This window comes from Anser brachyrhynchus (assembly GCF_964034855.1).
Source record: "Anser brachyrhynchus genome assembly, chromosome: 1".
Taxonomy (NCBI): Eukaryota; Metazoa; Chordata; class Aves; order Anseriformes; family Anatidae; genus Anser; species Anser brachyrhynchus.
In genome coordinates this window covers 50,088,079-50,110,070 of record NC_137694.1, presented here as the reverse complement: position 1 = coordinate 50,110,070, position 21,992 = coordinate 50,088,079, and the positions used below count along the sequence as shown (strand labels likewise).

The following is a 21,992-nucleotide window of genomic DNA, read 5'->3' as shown; positions in this document are numbered from 1 at the left end:
CTGTATAAAATATTAGATTTTAAACTCTCCTTTGGGACTTGGCTCAGAGATAGCATTCTCCTCCAAAAATGGCTTCTGGTAAAAGACATGGGACCAGACTATCCCTAAACCTATATCAGTAGGTGTAAATTTGCACAGTAGGTAGGTGTAGCATTTTCCCAAGGCACCCAGGCTAACGCAAATCTGGTCCGTAACACATCTCCATGGCCAATTTTTAGTGTTAGAAATGAAACAAAGAGAAACACAGAAGTACCAGAACAGTGTTTTAAGGTGGGCTAATAAACAGGTCTGTGGCACGTGCTCCTCAGAGAAACCACAACATTACCTGAAACATGTTCAGACGTGAAAGATTAAACAATTTGGCCCTGCTATAGTAATGGTAGTAACAGACCAAATGTAACACATAAGCAGAAAGAAGAAAGCTGAAAATTCACACTGAGTTGACTTCAATATGAAACTTAGTCCAGCTTATAACCTCAGTGCTTTCTGTACACACCCAAGCATCACCAAGGATATCTCTAGAAAATATTTTCTGGTTATGAGTCAGAACAGAACAGAACAGCAAAGAATAAACACCTGGCCTCATGGAAAGGTCAGGTTTACACATCGCTTTGCTGCAGGTCTCTAAACAAATACCTGGGCATTACATATCCCAGAAAAATGTTTATGGGTGCTTGCAATGAAACCAAGTTCAATTTTGGCTCACAGAAGTTCTGTGTATTGATGATACCCATTTTCATACAAATGTGTGTCTGTACACACATAAGCAGAGACACGAGGTGCCACAATATGGAATTACCATTACACTCCCATTTCCCGGAATACCACAGTAGTGACTATGAGATGAATTTGTGCAAAAGATGAGAAGGATATACCTGCCAGGCTTTACCAGAAAAACACACCACTTGGTCACCCTTTCCCCCCTCAAAACTGAAACATCTCCAGTATAATTACCTCACCCAGTGCAAGGACTACAGGTCAAATAGAGTGCAGGAACTTGTGTGTAAATGAATATTTGAACAACAAAACAAACAAAGAAATCCCCACGTTATAGCAACCTCGCAAATCTCGTGCTAAGGTGCAACGTCACAATACAAACACTGTTAACATTGATTCTGAAGATTTCCTACTCAAATGAAAACTATTATTATTAATTAAACCTCCATCAAGCCAATCAATCAGGATTCTAAGCACAGCAGATACAACATTTCAACAACATTTTACAACTTTAATAGCTCCCATGAAGTTCAAAGTTCCTAATTTTCATTGCATACTGTATGTATTCACCCAAGTGGAAGAGGACTGAAAAAAAAAAAGCACACGATATTTAATTATCATTCTGAATTTTATTTTTCAAGAGAAACCTCAAAGCCCTCCCACATTTATTCAGTGTTAAGTTTACATTCAGTTTCTTAAGTCACTTAAAAATCAGTAGTTTAAAATATACAGAAGTGTTCCCCAAATTTTCAAAGTCTAACAGAATAAAAAATCTTCCATAGTTTCAGATTTGCCAGAAATCTGTAGGCACTGGAAAACAACCAGATTAGAGTATTTCTGTAGAATTACCACAACTCAGTTTAAGCCTACTTGAACTCAGAATGGCAAGTTGTTTTTTTTTCCCCTCTCTTTGTCTCCTTCCCTACCTCCTCTACTTCAATCTTTTTTATTTCCTTTTGGGGAAAATATATATATATATATATATATATATTTATATATATACTTTTTTTTTAATGTTTGAAATCCAGGTTGTTTACTTTTGCCTTTTTTGGATTTTGAAACCTGTAGTTTTTTTTAATAACCACAAAAACAGAATGGGAGGTGGTGGGGAGAAAGAGGAAGGGTTCAAGTACATATAGTGAGAATAAGTTTTCAAACTTTAAGAGGCAGTTTCACTTAAAAGATTTATTGCTTAAATAGATAAGGAACACTTTGAATGTCAAATTCAACAAGTAGGTATTCTTTATACGAAATATAGTTTTTGTCAAGTCCTAAAAAAAGTTAGTTGTATAAAAGTTGCATAGTCTATATTCACACTATTTAATTACTTTCATCTGAGGAAACATGCATTGCATATACGACTGATGTTTCTGCCATGTAGGAGAATCCATGTCTTTTTCGTGTTGTTTCTATTGAATGTTACAGTTTACAGCAAGCTTTACACAAAAGCACATACTTCTTCTAATTTATTGCCCCAGTACATAATGACTGGCTGCCTTTTTAAAATTTGATCAGTGATTCATAACTTGTAGGTCCACAGAATAATTCCTTGCTGCAGTGGAACGGAATTTTTCAGGAATGCCTCCCTTATATAGTAAAGAAGTTCCCTTTTTCCCAAAAATCATTTTAGGGAGAAAAAAAAAAAAGTCAAATTGCAAGTAACCTCCTAAAAATAAGTTAAAGGCTTAAAACAACCCATGCCACACAGTGGCAAGCATTTTAAGCATGATTCAGCGCTACATCCCCAGCTCCAGATTTTTTTCCTCTGTTCCCCTATGCCTGTTTGCATAAATATCCTTCGACTCTCTAAAGTCACTTAGATTCAAACATATAATCTTAACTGACTCTCACTTTAGTTTTAGAATATCTTCACTTAGTTCAGGTCTCACTTTAACCCTTCTACCTGCCAATGCCTGCAGCAAACCCACACCTACCGCATTCCTCAGGTGCCTTTATCCAGACTCTTACTGCCCACAAGTTAAAGTTCCTACCTACCAGCCCAGTGACAAGGATTTATGTACTGTGGCTACCAAAAAGCATTTACTACTTCAGTGAAAGTAACCAAAAGAGCTGGAATGCCTGAAACATTAAAGTAAGTGTTTAACTTAATCATATATAGCTAAAAACACAGATACTAAGACATTTTTTTCCAATACACATCAGTCACATCTACTGCCTATAATCACACTCAAAGCAAATTAGTGACCCGATTCAAGAATCAGTGTTATTGAAAACTTAGCGTAACAGGATACAGAAAATGGTAAGATGTCCTGGGAACCACCTAACTATCAAATCTTTTCTTCCAAGCTGTCATTTGCCTTTCCAACTCCCCTTACCTCAGTAACTCCTGCTTTTCAACCTTTCCCGAGGTCTCCCACAACACTATGATGAGCAGGAAGAAGCTGTGTGTGCTGCATTATCTCAGACCTCTACCGCGGTTGCAGAGTGTGCCAGCTGGTGCTAAAACACATGACACAAAATAAAACAGCCCAACTTTTCCTTTGTGTTCCTTTCCCCTACCCTGCTGCCAGTCCAAAACCTGTAAGATTTATCAAAATCCAGAAAATGGATACATGGCATAGTCACACAGACTTTGTGTTCCCAGGAAGCCAAGCTTAACAAGGAAAAGTTTACACAAAGATGATGTAAATGTTAAATATATAGCAATGAAACAGCAGTAGCTAATGCTGTTCTGTGCTTTCTCTCTTTCTCTGTTACCTTTAAGCAGAACTCCTAACCACCCCTCTTTCTTCCCATTCACAGTACGTCTAGCATGCCCCTGGCTCCAGTGCTGCTACTCTCTTTTCCAAGCGCACGAGCTCCCGACTCACCCTTGCCAGGTTAATCTTTCCACAACAGGAGCAAGACTGCAAAGCAGTGCCAAAATGCATCCACTAAAAACACCTTCCTTTTCTTCAGTGGAGTATAGCTAGAGGTCACCTTAAAACCCTCAACAGCATGTAAATTCCCTAGAAACCTAGAAATATTCCAACGCTTAAGATTCAACTTTCCACATCAATGTCAGTTTGATCACGTTACTGTAGTGTAACATAGGTTGTTAGATATGTATATTACGATGCATCCACAAAATAGGTCAGTTAACACTGCTGCAAGAACCTTAACTTTTACTGAAGTAAGTAAAAAAATCTTTGCTTTCATGTCACGATATCTTGCAAGTTTAACATGTTTAGCTTTAAGAGCAAAAAAAAATCCCTCTTTAGTCCACTGAAAAGGATTTGTTTTCCCACATAATCAAGACAGACCGAAATAAGAAAATAATGGATCAAAGTTTTACAAAAATAGAAGGCATTAGATCTGTAATCACTGTTTTAGAAACTAAATCCCAGTATTCACTTTTGCTTTCCATACAGTTCACCACAGCAGACATGTTTTCTATGCTACTACAGGGAAGATGCATCTGAAAACATTCCAAGGTATACAATCGAATGTTATCATCTGCTCACGCATGTAAAAACCTTGGAGACTCTATTCAATTTGATTCTTACTGCTGGTGGTGGCTATTTCTCAAATTTCCAGATCTGATTTTTATCTGCAGTATTACAAGTTCTCATTTCCACATCAGGACGCCCCTCAGTAGTACGATAAGCAGTAAGGCACTTTCCAGAATGAGGATGATAAATGGTCCCGTCTTCCTTGAAATGCCATATAATAATTTCTGGGATAGGAGATCCATCTTTTGGGCAGCTCCTCATACTTATGTAATCCTCTTGCTCGGGGACTTCAGCACATAGCTCAGTTACAGAGTTAAATCTAATCTCCTTATTTGATGTGTATTCAAAAAATTGATTGCCTCCCTGACCATGACATCCAAAGAGAGAAAGGTGAGCCCCGGTAGGATTATGTTCTGGTAAAACATAGTCTAGGCACTCTGATGATATTCCTGCACTGCGGATGGCACCATGCCAGCCAGGACGATCTTCGGGTACGTGCAACTCCGAAAATACATTTTTTAAATACCAGTTAAAACTCCTGCATTTCAAACGTTCTCTTAGCAGCTTTCTTTCAGAAATATCTCCATAGTTCTCTTTTCTTGCTGGAGGATTTCTGTTGTAGAAGTGTTCTTTATACTCATCCATCCACACCTCAGCAGCACGTGCTGTGTTCTGAAGGAAATTTGGTCTAGCATATGGTGCACGCTTTGGAAACACATGGCCTACGTGAGAGCACGGATGAATTTCCAGCGTGCCTCCACACTGCCAAACTCTAAATGACAGTTCTAAGTTCTCCCCTCCCCAAACATCCATTCCCGTATCATAGGTACCCAGGTACTCGAAATACTTCTTGCTGACAGCAAACAAGCCACCGGCCATCGTCGGGGATCTGATTGGGTCAGTGTCAGATTTGCGCCTCAGACGTTCGTGTTTAGGCACTGAGTGCCACTGAAACGTCAGCCGCCAGTCAAAGCCCCCAATCATGGGCTCTGCTGATTGCATGTAGTATTCGAATGTGTTCCAGTCAATGGTGTCAATGACGGGACAGATCACAACAGTCTCGTTCTCTGCAATCCTCTCGAGCAGCGGCTCTAACCAACCAGAGACACACTCGCAGTGACAGTCGAGAAATGTAAGGACATCGCCAGTCGCAAAGGTAGCTCCAATCAGGCGTGCGCGAACCAATCCTTCTCGTTTGTTGGTCCGTATCAAACGAACTCTTTTCAGCCTGCTGATGTATTTTTCAAGGTCAGTCTTCAAATACACTTTGTCACTCAAGTCGTCCACCAAGATAATTTCTTTCAGGAGCACCGAAGGAGAGGTTTCGAGAACGCTGTGTATTGTCCGCAGCAATGTCGACCAGGCTTCGTTGTAAAAAGCGATGACAACAGACGTTGTGGGCAGTTTTCTGTAGTTGTAAGACTTCGTTTTACAACCGCTCAGCCGGTTGTCTTCGATGTGCCGATGCAGAGAGATCTTATCGCTCACGTAGATGTTAATCGCGTACTTCTCAATCAGCTCCTCTTCCTGCTTCTTCTCCTCGGGGTTCAGCTGCAGGCGAGTGGCTTTGCCCCATTCTCCCGGGGCGTAAGAATCAGGCGGGGATTTGCCATACACCGGCCGCGCCAAGTCCACCGCCTCTTCAGCTCCGCCGGAGAAGCGCCTCTCCCACGGCGCCCCGGCGGTGCTGCCCCCGCCGAGGGAGGCGCCGAAGGACGACACCGACAGCTCCACCGCCAAGTAGGCGGCCGTCAGGAGGCCGAGCAGCGCGCAGCCCCTGCGCACCCAGGGCCCCCTCCTCGCCAGGCGGATCCTCATGGCAGGCTGCGGGCAGAGCCCCTCGCTCAGGGCGGCTGCGGGGGCTGCTGCCGGGCTCCCCCCGCGCCGCCAGCACGGCGGGGAACGCCGGCTCCGCGATCGGGCCGCCGGCGGGGCTGGCTGCGGGCACCCCGGGGGGGTGTGGGGGGGAGACACGGCACGAAGCGGCCCCCGGCCCCTGCGGCCTCAGCACTCCCCTCGCTTACTTCCTCCTCCTCCTCCTCCTCCCCGCTCGCGGCGGGACAAACCCCTCCCTCTCCCCGCCTCGTGGTTTGCTCAAAAAGTTGTCGCTTAAGGAAGGGGCAGAGACTCTGGGGCCCGCCCGGGGGAGGCCGCCCCGCCTCCGACCCTGGAGCCGGACCCGCACCCGGAACGGCCTGGCCCAGCCCCGCGCACTCACCCAGCCCCGCGGTGTCCGCGCTGAAGCCGACGCCCGTCACCGCCGCCCGGTGGCCTCGCAGAGGACGGAGCAGCACCGGGTCCTCCTGGCGGGCAAGAGGCGCACCGTCAGCCGCCGTTATACCAGCCCCCCCCGGCAGCCCCTCGCCCTCCTCCCCCGGCTGCCGACTCCTTCCTTACCAGCGCGGAGGCCATGGGCGCAGCGGGCCCTCCGCCCCCCACCCCCCGGCCTCCAGAGCGCCGCCGGTTCGAGCCCCGCGTCCCTCGGTCCGCCCATTGCCGGCCGGGGCGGGGCCGCCCCCCGGCAGCGCGGCCGGCCTCGGGCACGCCTGCACCAACGGCAGCAGCGGGGCCTCGGCAGCCCCTGGCGGCGTCGAAGGGGCTGGGAGGCGGCCGGGGGACGGGGCCCGAGGCCGGGGGTTTGGCTGCCCCGAGGGGGCCCCAGGCTCCGGCTGGCTGAGGGAGCAGGGTGCTGCAGCCCCGGAGTGCGAGGGGCAGGGTGTCGCGCTTAGGGGCTTATCGCCAGGGAGCGCAGACACAGTTGTTTTGCAACAAAATCCCGGTTTATCTTCGCTCTAAGAGTGCCGTCCCTGGGCAGCAGCCAGGAGCACCCGGGGGAGGTATCAAGAGGCAGGTTTTCTTGAGTAACAGCACCGCTTTTTGTAGATTTCTGTCTAAATCTGCCAGTGCTTTTGTTTGCCTCTTCTTGAGGGCCTTTCCTTTCAGGTGAGCTGGGGAGGAGGCAAAATCTTAAAAGTTATTGGAAGCTCTTCCCCATCTTGCCTGGATCTGGTGACTTAAATTGGTGACAGTTGAACTAAGCAAGCTGATGAACTACAGGCCTCCTTGTCTGTTTCCTGTGCTTTCCAGGTTTCCAAGTCAGTACTCGTGGTTGTGTCATACCCACTTTGTCCTTAAGCAGTCATTTAATGCTTTAAAAAAGTACAACTAGATTTTGCTTTGTTCTTTTAAACACAAAATTTAGTGTTACTGTAGCGCTGTGAATGCAGCCTCACAGAAAGCTGGATAAGGGAACCAATCTCCCTGGAAAAATAGCTCCCCAGCTCCAACAGCTATGCTAGGAGAAACAGGGGTGACAAGAATTAGCAAAAAAGAGGGCTGTACTAATAAAACTGTCATTCAATATGCAAGTGTTCACGAAGAGAGAACTTACACTGCAATTACTCTTTTTTTTTTTTTTTAATATCTAGCCTGCATTTTACAGAGTTTCATCTGACATTGAACTCAAACATCTATAGAATCAGGTTAGTAATTAGGTCAACGTGTAAGATTGGTCAGTTACAGAACACTTCTAAATCGATTGGGTTTAATCGTGAAATGCAGATTTAAAATAGTAATTTAAAAATGCTGAAGAAAGCAGTATTATCACAAGTCTATAAAAAGTTTCCATGAAGATCTTCTAACTAGTCCTTACATCAATATGCAGACTGATGATTTGCCTGTACAGCTTCAGAACTTAAAAGAAGTTTTTTCGAAGAATAAGTGGTGGACAAGACACGTTGACTTTAACTCAGACCTACAGTTTTATGTCATTACTTGTTCTTGGTTTGGCATTGTTTTTTCCATACAGTTCACTCAACCATCCCTTTGTGTTAGCTTCTATGACTGGTAATTGTAAATTAAAAATGTATCATTAAAAAAGTTTGTAATGATAAGACCTGAATATCCCATGTCCTACCGTGTTGTAAGAACAGTGAGTAAACTTCAGTTTACTTGACCTCCTCGCCACTGTTGAACTCTTCCAGGCATTTCTCAACTGTTTTTCCAACTATTCTGTTTCCTGGGGTTTATTGATTGTGAATAATGCCTCTCAGAAGGTATCAAACAGCCAAGCTACCTTTGGGAAGCAGTTGTTGTACCAGTTCAAGTTGCTGTGTTCTGTTCTCTGAGAGAAAAGACCTTCTGCTTCTGTAATTGTGTATTACAGGATCTCAGTATTTCTGGTATCTTGTGTTCCTAAAGCCCCTTAAAACCCAATGGACAGGAGCACTTGTTATTTTATTTACAGGCTGAGATAAATGAGAGTTCTCAGTCATACTGAATCTTTCTCCATTTTCTGCCTTCACAGCTGCTACGTTTCCAGCAACTTAATATCCTTTACTCTTTCTGGGGTGTTGTCAATAAAATAAAATCTGTACCTGCCCATAAAATTCCTGAAACAGTGCCAAGTGGTAGTCCGTTTGCTTTGTGGCTATGATTACTGAAAGGTGGGTGGGTATCACTAGTTCTACAAAGCGCTGGCAGAATGTTTCTCAAATTGTAGGGTTTACAAAGTTAATCTCTTCCTTGCTGCTTTCCCTCACCTGAAGGCATTCTGAGGACTCACAGATGATTGTAGGAAGCAAAGCAGTCCCTTGCTGCAGTTATATAATTAGCTATAATAATTGTAGTCATAAAGCTGGCAGGTAATAGTTTTTATGCTGATTTCTTTTTTTTTTCTCATTAGTATGCATAGATTTTATTTTTAGAATAACTTAGAGATTCTTGTAACTCCTCATAATTTAATACGAGTTGGCATTGTCTTCTTAAGGTTGAAAGTAACTGTTCTGTGATACACAAATGCAATCTACAATAGTGGGTTGTTGTGCGCTGTGATGGCAATGGTAAATGATGCATCAGAAAATAACTTCCAAACATAATGAATGCCTCAGCAGGCTGTTGTTTCAGCATCTGCAATGTTTTTCTCAGATACTGAGTTAAGGTAACAGGTAATCTAAAGGTAATCTAAGCAGAAATTATATATATGGGGGAATATTTTAAGATTGCAACTCAAGGTTTGTGCAGGTGGTATGGTCACAGTAGGAAAAGACCTCATTAAAGTGCACATTGAATTCAAGGGCACGTAGACAAACTGAGTAGCTTGCGTGTGTTTATGTTGCAATGCGTGCATAAATTACACCGATCTATTATTTCTTAATGAAATAATTGAGGTAAGATAACGCATGTGCACAGGGGACAGATTTAACACAGCAGCCCACCTATTCTGTGGAGTCGCACTGGTGGCAGCTGCATTAGCGGCAGAACCTTTGGAGTGCTAGGAGAAGACCTTGGCCTTGGGTCTGTGGCAGAGGGGGGGCACGAGGCTGCGGTGCCTAGAGGGGAGTATGAGATCCGTTTTGCCAGCGGGGGTCGGTTCGTTGTTCAGCTGCTTGAAGGAGGAGAATGTGGTCTCAGGACGCGTAGATTTAATTATGTGCCGTCTTGCAGTTGCAGAACTGTTACATGTTCTGCCCCCCTGCGTCTTTCTAACCTCTAATCCTGCCTTGTTTTCTGCTACGTTTAAAAAAAAAAAAAAAGTTGTGGAATAAACATTGAGATTGTAACTTGCGGAGTACCGTTGGTTTGGAGGAATTTTGTTATCGAAGTCATATTAAAGTCTGTTTACCAACAACAGCTAGAAATTGGAAAAGGATAGCAAGCCTATACACACAAATTTGATTCAGAGGATGATTCAGAAAATGGTTGATGTTAAATTTAATCTAAGAAATGCATACTTGAGGGACAACAGGAAAATACATGTTCAGGATGACAGAACAAATTATTTGAAGAAAGTCACATGAAAGTCTCATTTTTTTATTTTTATTTTCTTTGAAGACTTGTTGAAGATCATCCTTAGAAGTTCTAGTGGGAAAGCTTGGGCCTAGGTATATTCTATTTGTATTCTTAGGCCCTGTACAAAAATAGCTATATTGTATTATTACCGTAGCCTTATGGATCAAATCAGTTGAATCTAAAAGAAATTCAGGTTTTATAAGTGACCCACAAGTGGGCCTAAATTAAGTTGCACAGTGTGTTTTAAGTATCAGAATGTGTACATGTATGAGAAATTGAAGGAAAGTTCAGGAAGACTTCATGTTTTTGCAACCACTTGAAGAGAGACATAGAAAATAGCTACGGTCTATGCATTTATTGTTCATCTGTCTGTTAACTCTTCATAGGGCTGCATATCAGTGGACATTAAGAAGTGCCTAGGTAGCACAAGATGTATTTCCAGACAGCATGATTTCAGCTAGGAGGTAGCTGCAGCTCTTTCAAAATACAGTGCTCCTGGCAGACCGTTTGTCAGCTGGACTTAAAAGCTGAGGAGCAAACACTCCAGCTACAGAAACTGTAAGTTTCATGAAAACCGGTTGCTTTTTTTTTGCCAGTAAATGCAAAAGGGAATCATAGTCAGATGCATCAATTTTGTGTCACAGCTTTCTTGTATTTGCAAAAATAAGGTATTGAAGGAGAAATGAGTTTCGTATTAGTGAAGTCCACATAACGTAGTTCAATACACAGTAAAAAGCCTGATGAGGCTCTTATCAAAGCAGGGCACACATGGCAAATTACCCGGCATTTAAATATTACTAGCTTAAGAACATTTTGACGAAATATTTTTACATCCAATTCTGCTAATGAGGTAGCTCAGGAATCCTATTAAGTCATTTGAATATTGAATAGTCTGTATTCACTATGATCGGTGGCAGCCTCACATACACAGTTGTGGAGTATTTTATATTTGTTACGTCTGTAATATATTTCACTGTTCTATTTCCAAATGCTTTACATAATCTCCAACATTCATCTTTTTTAATGCAAAGGATTTTCAACTTTCTGAATTGCACTGATTATAGCTATTGTATTCACCAAAACACTGGATGGATTCTCTTTTTCAGCAAATAGACAAGATGGATATTACATGCAAATCACATGTATTTCTAAGTAGAAATTTAAAGAGATCTATATTTCTGGAACTATATAGTGGGATGGGTTAAAATATTAAAAGGTTTGCTTCCTTAAATAATTAGTTTTATGTCTATGTAGATTGATGAAAATTGGCAACAAACTTATATTTAGTCAAATGGCTTTGTAGAATGTCATTGACTTCAAATATGGCAAGAGAGCAAGAACGTGTAATAGGGACTTGATTAGGCACAGTAATATAGAAGTAATTTTAAATATTGGGCAGTAGCTTGCAGCTGATAGATTTTTAAGATTTTTCCTTTTGCAGAAAACATAGTATTTCTACTGAAGGATACGTAAGAGAACTTAAAGTGCCTGAAGGGAGATGTGTAAAGGAAAATAGCATTTTAAAACAGTACTGTAAATAAAATAGCTATGTAGATCAGAAGCTGAGTGACAGTTACTGGGCCAAAGAATTTGTCTTAAAGTCATTAGAATTTGCATAAAAATGGGCATGTTATTTAGAGGGTTCTTTGGTATGTCCCTTTTAATTAGACACTTTTGTATAAAGGATACGTATTTTTGTAATGACTTCAGGGATTAAATTCCTTAATTGGAGAGAACCCTTGGAGAATTCCTTAATAGGGAGAACCCTAAGTACCCAAAAAGCATGCTAAAGATAACTCACAAAATAATATGCAGTTGAAGCATGCAGTGAGCTGCATGTAAACCTGCCTTAGTGTTATCTTCAATGTTAGATTACAAGCCATAGTCTCTATAGTGTATGTATATTATTTGGATTTGTGGGAATGTTTGCAGCCACTGATTATTTTCTGATAATGAGATTGTTCTGACTAGAGGAATCTTCTGGGATAATCCTATTATGGTGCTTTATTGCAATGACATCACTACCTGTATACCCGCACGCAATTCTAAATTTAAAGAAAATCTCTGTCTGTCTTTTCTTTTTGTAATATTTTAATGGATGACCAATAGCAGTAATATCTGCTGTGCTGCCAGTAACATTGGTGTGTTGGTAAATAGATTTTTGCTTGCATTTAGCTTTCCTAAAAATAAGTAAAGCAGCTGTTTTTTAAATAGATGTGTGGTATGATGGCCGTTTGCCATTGCATACAATGCCTGACACACTGGCTTATTCCAAACTTCAATGTGTTGGAACCAAATTAGTTTAGCAAACTGTCTGGAATGGGGTGTTTCAAATCAGCAGCTATTAATGTATTTTATTAGGTTCTTGAGGGTATTGATGTTTTGAAGAAGTTAATATAATGCAGAAAAGGTTAGAACAAATTTATTGATGCTTTGGCAGATGCTGCGTAGAGCGGTGTTTGCAGAGTATCTCCATTTAGTACAGCTTGACAATAGCATCATCTAGTGTAACATGGATATTAACTGCAAGAGTGAGTTGATGAAAACTGATGAACTGTTGTGTGGAGATACCTAGCTTGGTGAAGTGTCTGCTTATCTATGTATTGCCAGGCAACAATATATCTAAAGAAACTAATACGGAGAATAAACTAGGAAATGGAATACACAGGACAAAGAGAAACTACAATAAATTTAACTGAAGATAAGCTTTTTGATCTTTCACTTACTCAATTTTAGTAGCTTTTGTTGAAGTCTAGACCCTGTGAAACCAAATTCTCGTTTAGCTGCCTACTTTTTGAATAAAAGATGGCAATAAATTTATTTTCTGGGTGCTAAGGATGAACTTGGAACGTAACAAAATTCATATTAGCAGGTAGTTCATGGGGTTTATTTTAAAGCAGACTTTGCTAAAACTAGATGGGTGAAGTTTTCAACATTTAAAGTGAAGACATAGAAAATATAAGGAGTGATAAAACCTTAGTGCATCATGCTTGACTAGTTATTTCAAAAGGAAAAAATTCCATATGCATTAGATTTAACCAGAAAATGTAGAAAAGCACCTGTTCTTGCCACCTGCAATTACAATTGATCAGAATATTTCATGAACCCAGAAAGTGGTTAGAAACATTTTTTAAACATAGTTTTCCCCTTGTACATAGGTGAACAATTAAGTTATGAGACAAACATGAGGAATTGAATGAAAGATGTTCAGATCTGAAGGCTGTGTAAAAATCCAGAGCATTCCATTGAAGGTGGCTAGCTAATGATATGTCAGTGAAGACCAATGACAAGAATGTGGTAGTGTTTTTTTTTTCCTAAACTTGAAGGAACAAAACAGAAGGGTGGTAGTTTGGTGGTGGTACACAGGTGGTACTTTAGGCTTTGGGGAACTTATGTGGGATTGTATGAAAAAATAGTAGATGTGTACGTTATAGCTAAGGTAATCAGATACTTTATATTAATTTGGTGCTTTTTATTCAGTGATTGCAAAGCATTTTTCTAGTTCTACTAGTCATTTATTCTATAAGTAGAAATTTACTTGCTTTTGAATTTTTGTAGAGTTGCACACAGTGGTGAACACTATTTAAAAACTGCTGTTAGAAAGGCACAATCCAAGGAAGCTAATTTTATGGGAAATTGTCATAGAATCAGAGACAGAATTCATGTCTGACTCCAAACTCTTATTTCAGTGCTCCAAGAAATTACTACTATGCCCCTAGGGAATACTTAAAAAAAAAAAAAAAAAAAGTGTAGAAATAAAATTCAGAGTTGTAGGAGCCATTTTTAATTAAGGCTACTGGTTAAAATTACCTGTAGAAGAGCATAACACAATCTTACTTAGCTAATGACATTTTCTGTTCAATAACCCTGATGTTATTTCCGATTTGACCTCTGTTTTGTGTCACACCTTCCTCAGATGTTATTTCTTATTGCTTATTCTTTACATTTTGTTAAGTTTAAGACAGAAATAATCACTTCTGGCATGTTAGCTGGTTAAATTTTGCATCAGTAGGATTATATTTCAGAATGTCTGTAGCTTTTGTTTTCCACTAGCTACTTGTTTTTTGTTTTGTGGTATCAGAGTCATATGGAAGAACAAGGGAACGGCTATTTCTGTGTTTCTTGCATTGGCTTGGATATTTGCCTGAAATTTACATGGTCAGAATAATTGAACCCTGTATTATAGGCAGTTTATAGCAAGAGACATTAGGTATGTAGACAGTACTTGGATTCACAGTATGTTTTAGGACTGAGTCAGAACCCACAATTTGTTTTAAATACTTCTTGCTTACGTTGGTAAGTTCTAAATTTGGTTTAAGTGTCTCTTAGCTCAGGCTGAAGCTTAATGCACAGTCCAGTATCAGCAAGGTATGTCAAGGTTTGTGAAAATTTCTTCATCTGATCAAACTGCCTTCTATTCAGTATGTACAATAGACAATGTGGAATTTGCCCCACAACCTTGAATTAGACTTCTTTATTTCATGTTTCTTCCTGTCACATTGTGCCAAAATATGATCTTTTCATCAAGGTTCTCCCTACCCTCCCTGCATTTTGACTGGGTAAGAATACCTCTGAAATACCAGGTTCCACCATCTCCACAAATTTCTTCTTCATGTGATGTTCTTGTTCTGTCTGAGATTGAGGACAGGCTCTGCTCTCTTTTCTGAGATGAAATTGCTTTTTTATTTATACGGTTATTTTCACAGTTGCATTTGATAGTTTGCAGTTAATAAAGCACAGAATTTCTCCCTTTTTACTTATTGAATTTTATAGAATTGATTCCCCCATTCATATTAGGTTGCTCATCTATGAAGGTGACTCTCTGTAGCATGCTTACAAAGGCAATTACAGGTGTCTGTGCTGGCAAGTACTAGCATTTCAAATAAAATCAATTCTTTGTTTCCCATGGGTAGATTATTTAGGTTGTAGATAATTATATCACAGGAGTAGAGATAGTTGAGCTAATTCTACACACGTCACTATTAGTTCACGTGCAAATCCCAGCAGGATCATTTTTGATAGTGTAATACTGGCAGTGCTCTGCTGCTTCTAAAACCAGCTTTGACTTGAAGAATTATAACCTTGATGATTTTGTGATGAGTCAGACATCATGAAGTTGTAGAAGAAGCAGGTCAAGTGCTATACTGTGATTGCTTTGCATCTTTTTTCCTCCAACTTACCTTCCATGTGGTTTGCTGGACGCAGGCCTGTTGCACTGGAATGTCTTTAGATAGATACATGATAGTTCTGCTTTCTACTGTTTTGTCAGAACCTGCACTGGAATCTGGCACTTCTGGGTCTGACACAGGCAGCCAGGGGGGGACAGACCTGGCTTCACTTCTCTTGCTCTGCTGTGTAAATTTGCAAGTAATGTCAGTACCTTCAAAATTCTCCTCGTGTCATATCTGCCAGGTGGTGCTACATGCCTGGATTGTTACTCAGGTGAGTTTTACTGATGGCCTCACCTTTGACTGTGCCATCCATCCTACATACAGCCTGAGTGTATAAGAAACAGTGACTACCAGTAGAAGTGGGTGAGGCAACAGAGAGACAAGGAAACACAAGGCTGGCTGTAGAGGAAGAAGGAGGGCGGTTTTAACATAACTACATGCATACACAAAGATGGAGTGAAGAAAGCCAAAGCTTAGCTTGGAACAAAGGATGGATGTGAAAAGCAACAGGAAGGTCTTCTTCAAGTACATGGCAGCAAAAGGAAAACTAAGGAAAGTACATGTCCATAGCTCAGTGGGACAGGGGAACCACTTACTGACAAAGGACATGGAAAGGTTTGAGCGACTTGATGCTTTTTATGGCAGTTTTCAGTCATGTTTTTCCTCCAGTCTCCCAAATCCTTAGCCTACTAGTAGTTTCTGGGGTGAACCATTACGCACAGCAGAGGATGGTACAGTTTGAGGGCACTAAAACTAATCAAATATATGTAAGTCCATGGGACCAGACAAGATGCATCAGAAAGGGCTAAGGGAGCTGACTGGTACTGTTGCCAAGCTGCTCACTCTCACCTTTGAAAGGTCATGGTGGCCAGGGGATGTTGCTTTTGATCAGAGAAAAGCAAATATCCCACCCAACTTCACAAGAGCAAAAAGAGGGTCTGGGGAATTATGGGCTGGTGAGTGAGCCTGGAGCTGGTGAGGTTGTGGAGCTAATTGTCCTCAAGGCTGTTCCCAAGTATCTGAAGGATAAGACAGTGATTGAGAACAGCTGTCATGGATTTAGCAAGGGCAGATCACACCTGACTAACCTGGTGGCCTTCTGTGATGAGTGGCTATGCAGATGAAGGGAGAACAGCCGATGTGGCATACCTTGGGTTCAGCAAGGTCTTTTGATATGATCTCCTGTAGTATCCTTACACTCAGTCAGTAAGGCATGGTTTGATTAAGTGGACAATAAGGCACATGGAAAACTGGTTGGACCATGAGGCTGAAAGGATGTTGATCACCAACAATAAGTCCGTCTGACAGCATGTTTGCAAACAATATCAAATTGAGGAGAGCAGTTGGTATGTTGAAGGACTGCAGAAACTTCAACAGACTGGAAAAAATGGGCAGATTGCACTTGACATCACTGAACTTTGTGAGGTTGCTAAGACCTGCATCTGGGATGGTAGGACATGGAGTATTAGAACGAGTCCAGAGCAGGGCCACAAAGATGATCGAGGGTTCTGGAGCACCTCTCCTACAAAGACAAGCTGAGGGAGACATAGCAGTTTTGGTGTTAGCTAGGTTACAGCAGCAGTATGGGTAGTGTTTGGTCCATGCCATCGCTGTCTGATAGATGCACAAAATGTCCTAGCTAGCTTTCTAACAATACTGCAGGTGTGCACACTGGCTAGTTTAGGTAGGTACATAGCGCCTGTGTTCTGCAGTTCAGCTTGGGCAAAAGATAAGATGTACTTTGTGTGGGACCGCTAGCACCTTTTCTGCTTTCCAGATGTCTTCTCTGCTCCTGCCCCTGTGAAAGTGATGACTATTTCGCTGGCAATCTGACCCATCACCTTAGGATCTTTAGTTATTGCTTCAGTAGCCGCTGCGCATCACATGTTTGGACTTGTCTTCCTTTCAGCCACCCAAACAGCTCAGGCTTCTGGTCAGACTAACTGGTCCTGTCCATTTATGAGAACTGTATGAATATAGAAGAGCATGTGGTACCCCTTCTTGCTTCATTTGGTTTAACCAGTTGTGGCCATCAGGAAGGCTCATGTTATAAAGGAAGTCTGATTGAATTATTAAATACATAACTTACTATGGTGTACTCAGTTTCATCTGTTTTAATAGCCCATGGTTATTTTTTTCTGCTGCTGATGGGAGGGGAAAATGGTAATTACTTTACTTCCTGCCTTTTATAAGCTTGCTTATCTGCACTTACCCAAGCAGGACTAGGGAAAAACACACATGAACATATCAAATATGAGTAAGCAATAAAAGTACAACAGAAAAATGAATGCGAGTGCTTGAATCCAGTGACCAGAACTGCCAGGTACAGAGTATGATAAATTATAATTAATGTTACTACAGAAACAAGTGAGGAGAACCAGTACGCCCCTCTTGTTGGAAATTGAGGAACTGAATGGTGCCTAAACACCTGCAGCTACAAGTGGAGAAAGGGAAGATGTAGCTGTAAAAAATAACAAGGGGAGATCACTGGGCCAATTGATTTTCTGGGTCCTTTACTACGGCTTAAAGTTCAAGAGGTCTGTTTACAGGGGCAAAGATCAAGGAAAGTGGTATCCAGAGACATGGAAATGGAAACAAGAGAACACTTGTTGGAGGAGGGGTGGTGGTGTGCTGCACAGCTTGTTTCACATACCTTATTTTATCAGTGGCATTGGTTTCTGAATTAGGAGAACTTGGTTCCACCCTTCCCTTAGGTTAGTCTCCAGAGGGATGGGAGTAAAGCAACGTGTTTCTGACTAGCAGTGGCAACTGCTTGTTTTGGAATTGTTTCAGAGAAGATTGGGTTACGTGAGAAAGAAGAAACCTTACATATTACATTTTTGCCATTTCAGAGATAACCCTGAATGCTAACTGATCTGCCACTCTTTGTTGCTGTCTCAGAACAGGCAAGTAACTTCTTTGTTTGAAAAAGGAAATGCTGCATCTTTACTTTTCTTTTTTCCCCCCTCTCCTCCTCTTCTGTTGCAGCACCGGCTGCTTCAGCAGGCAGAACTTTCCAGCATGTCGGTTAGCAAAACCATAAGTAGTGACAGAGTACCACAGATGCTTCCTACTGCAACCATTTAGATTTTGTCTTGTATACTACTTGCATGGCTGGTGCATACAGAAAGATGAAGGGGAATACTAGTAGCTTATAATAAATACTGTTCTATTTGTATTCCTGCATCAAGCATAAAAGCTTCCACCTTAAATGAGACGTATAGACACTAGTCTGATTCAAAGAGAGAGTGGTGTAATGGTATCTTGACAAATGCTGCTTATGAAATTATAAATCTAACCCACAGGCCCTATTCCACTGATCAGGCATGTAACTCTCATGAGTTATTTCAGGGGTAGAAAGTCCAAACTATAAATATCCCCTTCTACTCATCTTTTTTTTTTTAAAAAAAAAAAAAACTCCCTTTCCTCTCCTGCAGGAAGGCTGTATAAATACCTAGTTTGATGTGTCAGGTTGCTTTAAGACTTCTTGCAGGGGTACTAATAAAGTAAAACTTTTTTGCTGGTCTCAGCATAATGAATGCTTTTGTTTTAGAGAAAAGACTCGAATAACTGAACAATCCCTGTACTCTGCAGGGGAGAAGAACAGAAGGTAGCATTTGCATATCACACAGAATGGAACAGAGAAAAATGTCCCTTGTTAAAACATGTTTGAGAGAATTGGTCAGGTTCCCTGTAGCATTCTGTCATATTAAAAAAAAAGTGCCGTTACTTGTGTTTTTATTAATCACTTTGAACACTTCTAATCACAAGGCATATGGACACAGTATACCCCAAATCTCCACCGCAATACAGTTAGGCTTCTGTAGGGTGTTTTTCCATGGAAGTTGGTTTGCAGGTGTTATGGAGGCTGGTCATATCTGTGGGGAGGGTAAATAGGGCCTGTCAGTAGCAGACCAGATATGTAGCACATCAGTGTCATCACAACCGCTGAGCACTAAAGAGAAAACAGAAGTCAAATGGCCTTCCCTTTTGAAGTTAGAAAGGTTATCTTGACATAGCAGCTTTTGCAGATGAAGTAGCAGGAAGTGTGCACACATGGTGTTTACTTAGACTGTGTGGTATTCCAGTCTTGTTACAGTCCCTTCAACCTATCATCACTTATGCGAAATCATACCGTGATCCACGTTGGTTGTCAAATTTCAGCATTCAAATTCACAACATAGGTTCTCCTGTAAACCAAAATATAAACCAAATATAAACCAAAATAAGATATAAAGGTGCCTAAATGCTCAAGCAAAAGTATGAACTGAAAGAAGGACACAGTTCATAACCCTCCTGTTAGTGGCCAGAGCTGGAGGAACCTACGTTACTAGCTACACCTTTTCCAACCTGAATATGCATTCTTCTTGTTCCTCTCAAGCCTACCCTGTTATATAGAAGGATATGCTATCAGCTGGCTGCTTTGCTTCCCTTGGAAGTTTCTGCAGCCTCCTCACTGCTCATAATTTTCTTCCCCCTCACCCCTCCTACTTCCTCCACCTTTATGTTACTGGGGTATTAACCACAGAGGGAGCAGCTCATACAGCTGATAACATGAAAAACATTTTTTGCAGCAGCAGTACTAGCTTCAGCAGCAGAAGTTTAACCAAAAGACGTTCTGGTGCGGTTCACCATGCTGTCACAGAAAGTTGAAATAGCCCAACTGACAGGATGCTGCAGGAAGACAGGAACAGAGCAGAGGAGGTAACCCAAGCCAGCATCATGGATTATGATCATCATCACCAGTGTGAAAGGATCGATTGCAACTTGATCAGCATCCCTCAGAAATGGTAGAGAGCAGTTTGCTCAGAACAAGTAGGATTTCCAGAGAATGATGCTGGGCAATGAACAAGGCTGGTTGTACAGGTATTTAGCAGGTTGCAATTTGTCCACACTTTCCAATGGAACAGCAAGAGATCCTCAACACCCAGACATCCTCCTCAATGAGTTTCTAAGCTAGTTTAAAATCTTGGAGATGTTAGAATAGCAACAGCAGCAAGCATTAACATGGAAGATAACACATCTGCCTCCACCTTCATTCTTGGAAGTGGCTAAACCAAATTATTTCATATCATTACTCTTCTGTCTCAGAAGCAAACATCTTGAGCTGTGTAATTTTAATAGGGAAGTCAATAGTTGAAGGCATTTCTCCATGAAAAATCAGATCATTGAGGAAATTTAAGTTATAGTACAAGTATCAGGCTTTGTATTACTGAAGAGGCTGACATTACTCTGTCCCAGGTGCAGCACCCAGCACTTACCTTTGTTGAACTTTATGCCACTGATGATTGCCCAATGTGCCAGTCAGTCTATCTAGATCCCTATGCAAGGCCTTTTATGCCTCCAGAGAATCAGCAGCCCCTCCCAGTTTAGTATTGCCAGCAAACGTGCTAAGGATACATTCCACTCCTGCATCCAGATCATTGATAACAATGTTGAACAGAATAGACTCTAATGTTTCAAACTGGTTTATGATAGCATACACAACTGTTTCAGTGGCTTGGTCTTTTGACAACAGTTAACCAGGATCAAGCATGGCTTTGGAAAACCCACACTGAGAGATCTAATGGCTGTGCTGATTGTCTTTGGGGACAGTAATAAAGAAAGTTGGTATGAAGTAGTATTCTCAGGTGGTATTTTATCAGCTCATGATCCTCATCCAATGATTAGAAGTCTGCAGCACTTCTTCATTCAAGCAGAGAAAATGTTGATCTTAGCAATTAGTAGCAAGCTGACAATCCAGTTGATATTCAGACTTGCACTGTCTAGTCATTTCATAGAGTGGAATCAATGAAGTTTAAAGCTGTAGTAAATGTATTCAGGTACTGACATGCCTGCAGAATGCTTGGCAACCGCTCCTAAGCTCAAAATAGTAATTCAGAATACTTTTAACCTCTCATTATAGCATTTAGTTCATCTTTTATTGAAACACTAATACCTTTGAAATGAAATGCATAGCAATATACTGGCCCTACAGAAGAAAATTTAAGTGATTTCTGCACCATTGGAGAGCCAGAACACAGTATATTCAGATTTGGTGTTATAGGCAGTCCTCCCACATCTTCTGAACATATTCATTTTAAATCTTTTTTGGTTTCAGAAGCCTTTTCTTTTGTTATAAATAACACATTGCTATAGCAACTGTTTTGCAGAAACTCATCTATTTTTTCAATAGCTAGAATGTCAAATTTCTATTTGAATCATCTCACAACGTTTGGTCAGTCAGCTAGTTTTACTATACGTCTTATACTTGAAATATTTAACAGCGGTTTTACCTGTTCATCCTTTAAGACCAGAACAGCAGCTTTGTAACATCAGGCATCCTACATTAGCATAAGATTATCTTCAGACTGCATTCATGTAAAATTTTGCATGTAAAGAGATGCACAAAGCTGATAAAACATTGAATTCTGCAATGGTGACAATGTATTTTTGCAAGTTGAAGCAAGAGGGAGTATTTATATTCGGTCACGAAACTGATACTGCATTCTATTTCACTTAGTTTCATAAAAGCCTGTAAGAGAACCACCCTATGAACTAAGGTAAGGTAAGGATGAGAGTCAGCTTCTCAATTCCATTTAAATTACAGACTTCTATTACTGAAAGTGTATTTTTCAGTGCTCTCAATTCTTTCTTGATGTTAAACAATAATATAGATTTCATTACCTTTATGGAACTGCAAAAGAACCTTCTTTTTCAGAAACCAACATCTGAAACCAAAAAAGTAACACAGCATCTTTGAGAAAAAGGAGCAACTTCTTGCAAGTATCCTGAGCAGACAGCAGTGAAACTACACAAATGAGCAAATAAGTCAGCTCTTTGTTTTCCTTAGAAGTAGCTACAGTTTTTATTCTTGAAAGAT

At 41.0% G+C, this 21,992-nt stretch overlaps 2 protein-coding genes and 1 long non-coding RNA gene across 9 annotated transcripts in view; 1 reads left to right on the top strand and 2 right to left on the bottom strand.

Annotated features, from left to right (window-relative positions):
- The window catches only part of POC1B (POC1 centriolar protein B), a 51,970-nt gene extending 45,176 nt beyond the window's left edge, over window positions 1–6,794 (bottom strand). For 2 of the 5 annotated variants that reach the window (XR_013947495.1, XM_080582496.1), the window contains exons 1-2: window positions 6,567–6,729; window positions 6,388–6,472 (exon numbers count right to left, since the gene is read on the bottom strand). Coding sequence is in view for 3 of the 5 variants with exons in the window: in XM_080582496.1 (XP_080438622.1) it covers window positions 6,388–6,472; window positions 6,567–6,581 (100 nt within the window). In the remaining 2 variants the exon portion in view is untranslated. The other 3 variants (XM_080582497.1, XM_080582494.1, XM_080582495.1) reach the window with 3 other exon arrangements.
- On the bottom strand, window positions 1,327–6,298 carry GALNT4 (polypeptide N-acetylgalactosaminyltransferase 4). The gene has a single exon (XM_080582376.1). It carries the CDS (start codon window positions 5,985–5,987, stop codon window positions 4,236–4,238), a length of 1,752 nt encoding a protein of 583 aa, XP_080438502.1. The 5' UTR covers window positions 5,988–6,298; the 3' UTR covers window positions 1,327–4,235.
- A 780-nt stretch (window positions 6,795–7,574) lies between the features above and the next one.
- Window positions 7,575–20,116, top strand: LOC308191856. Of its 3 annotated transcripts, XR_013948315.1 has the most exons (3): window positions 7,575–7,651; window positions 17,983–18,036; window positions 19,705–20,116. It is a non-coding gene; the product is annotated as an uncharacterized lncRNA (long non-coding RNA). The 3 variants fall into 3 exon arrangements; XR_013948316.1 differs by lacking the exon at window positions 7,575–7,651 and having other exon boundaries at window positions 8,803–18,036; window positions 19,708–20,116; XR_013948317.1 differs by lacking the exon at window positions 7,575–7,651 and having other exon boundaries at window positions 8,803–18,036.
- Window positions 20,117–21,992: the final 1,876 nt, after the last annotated feature.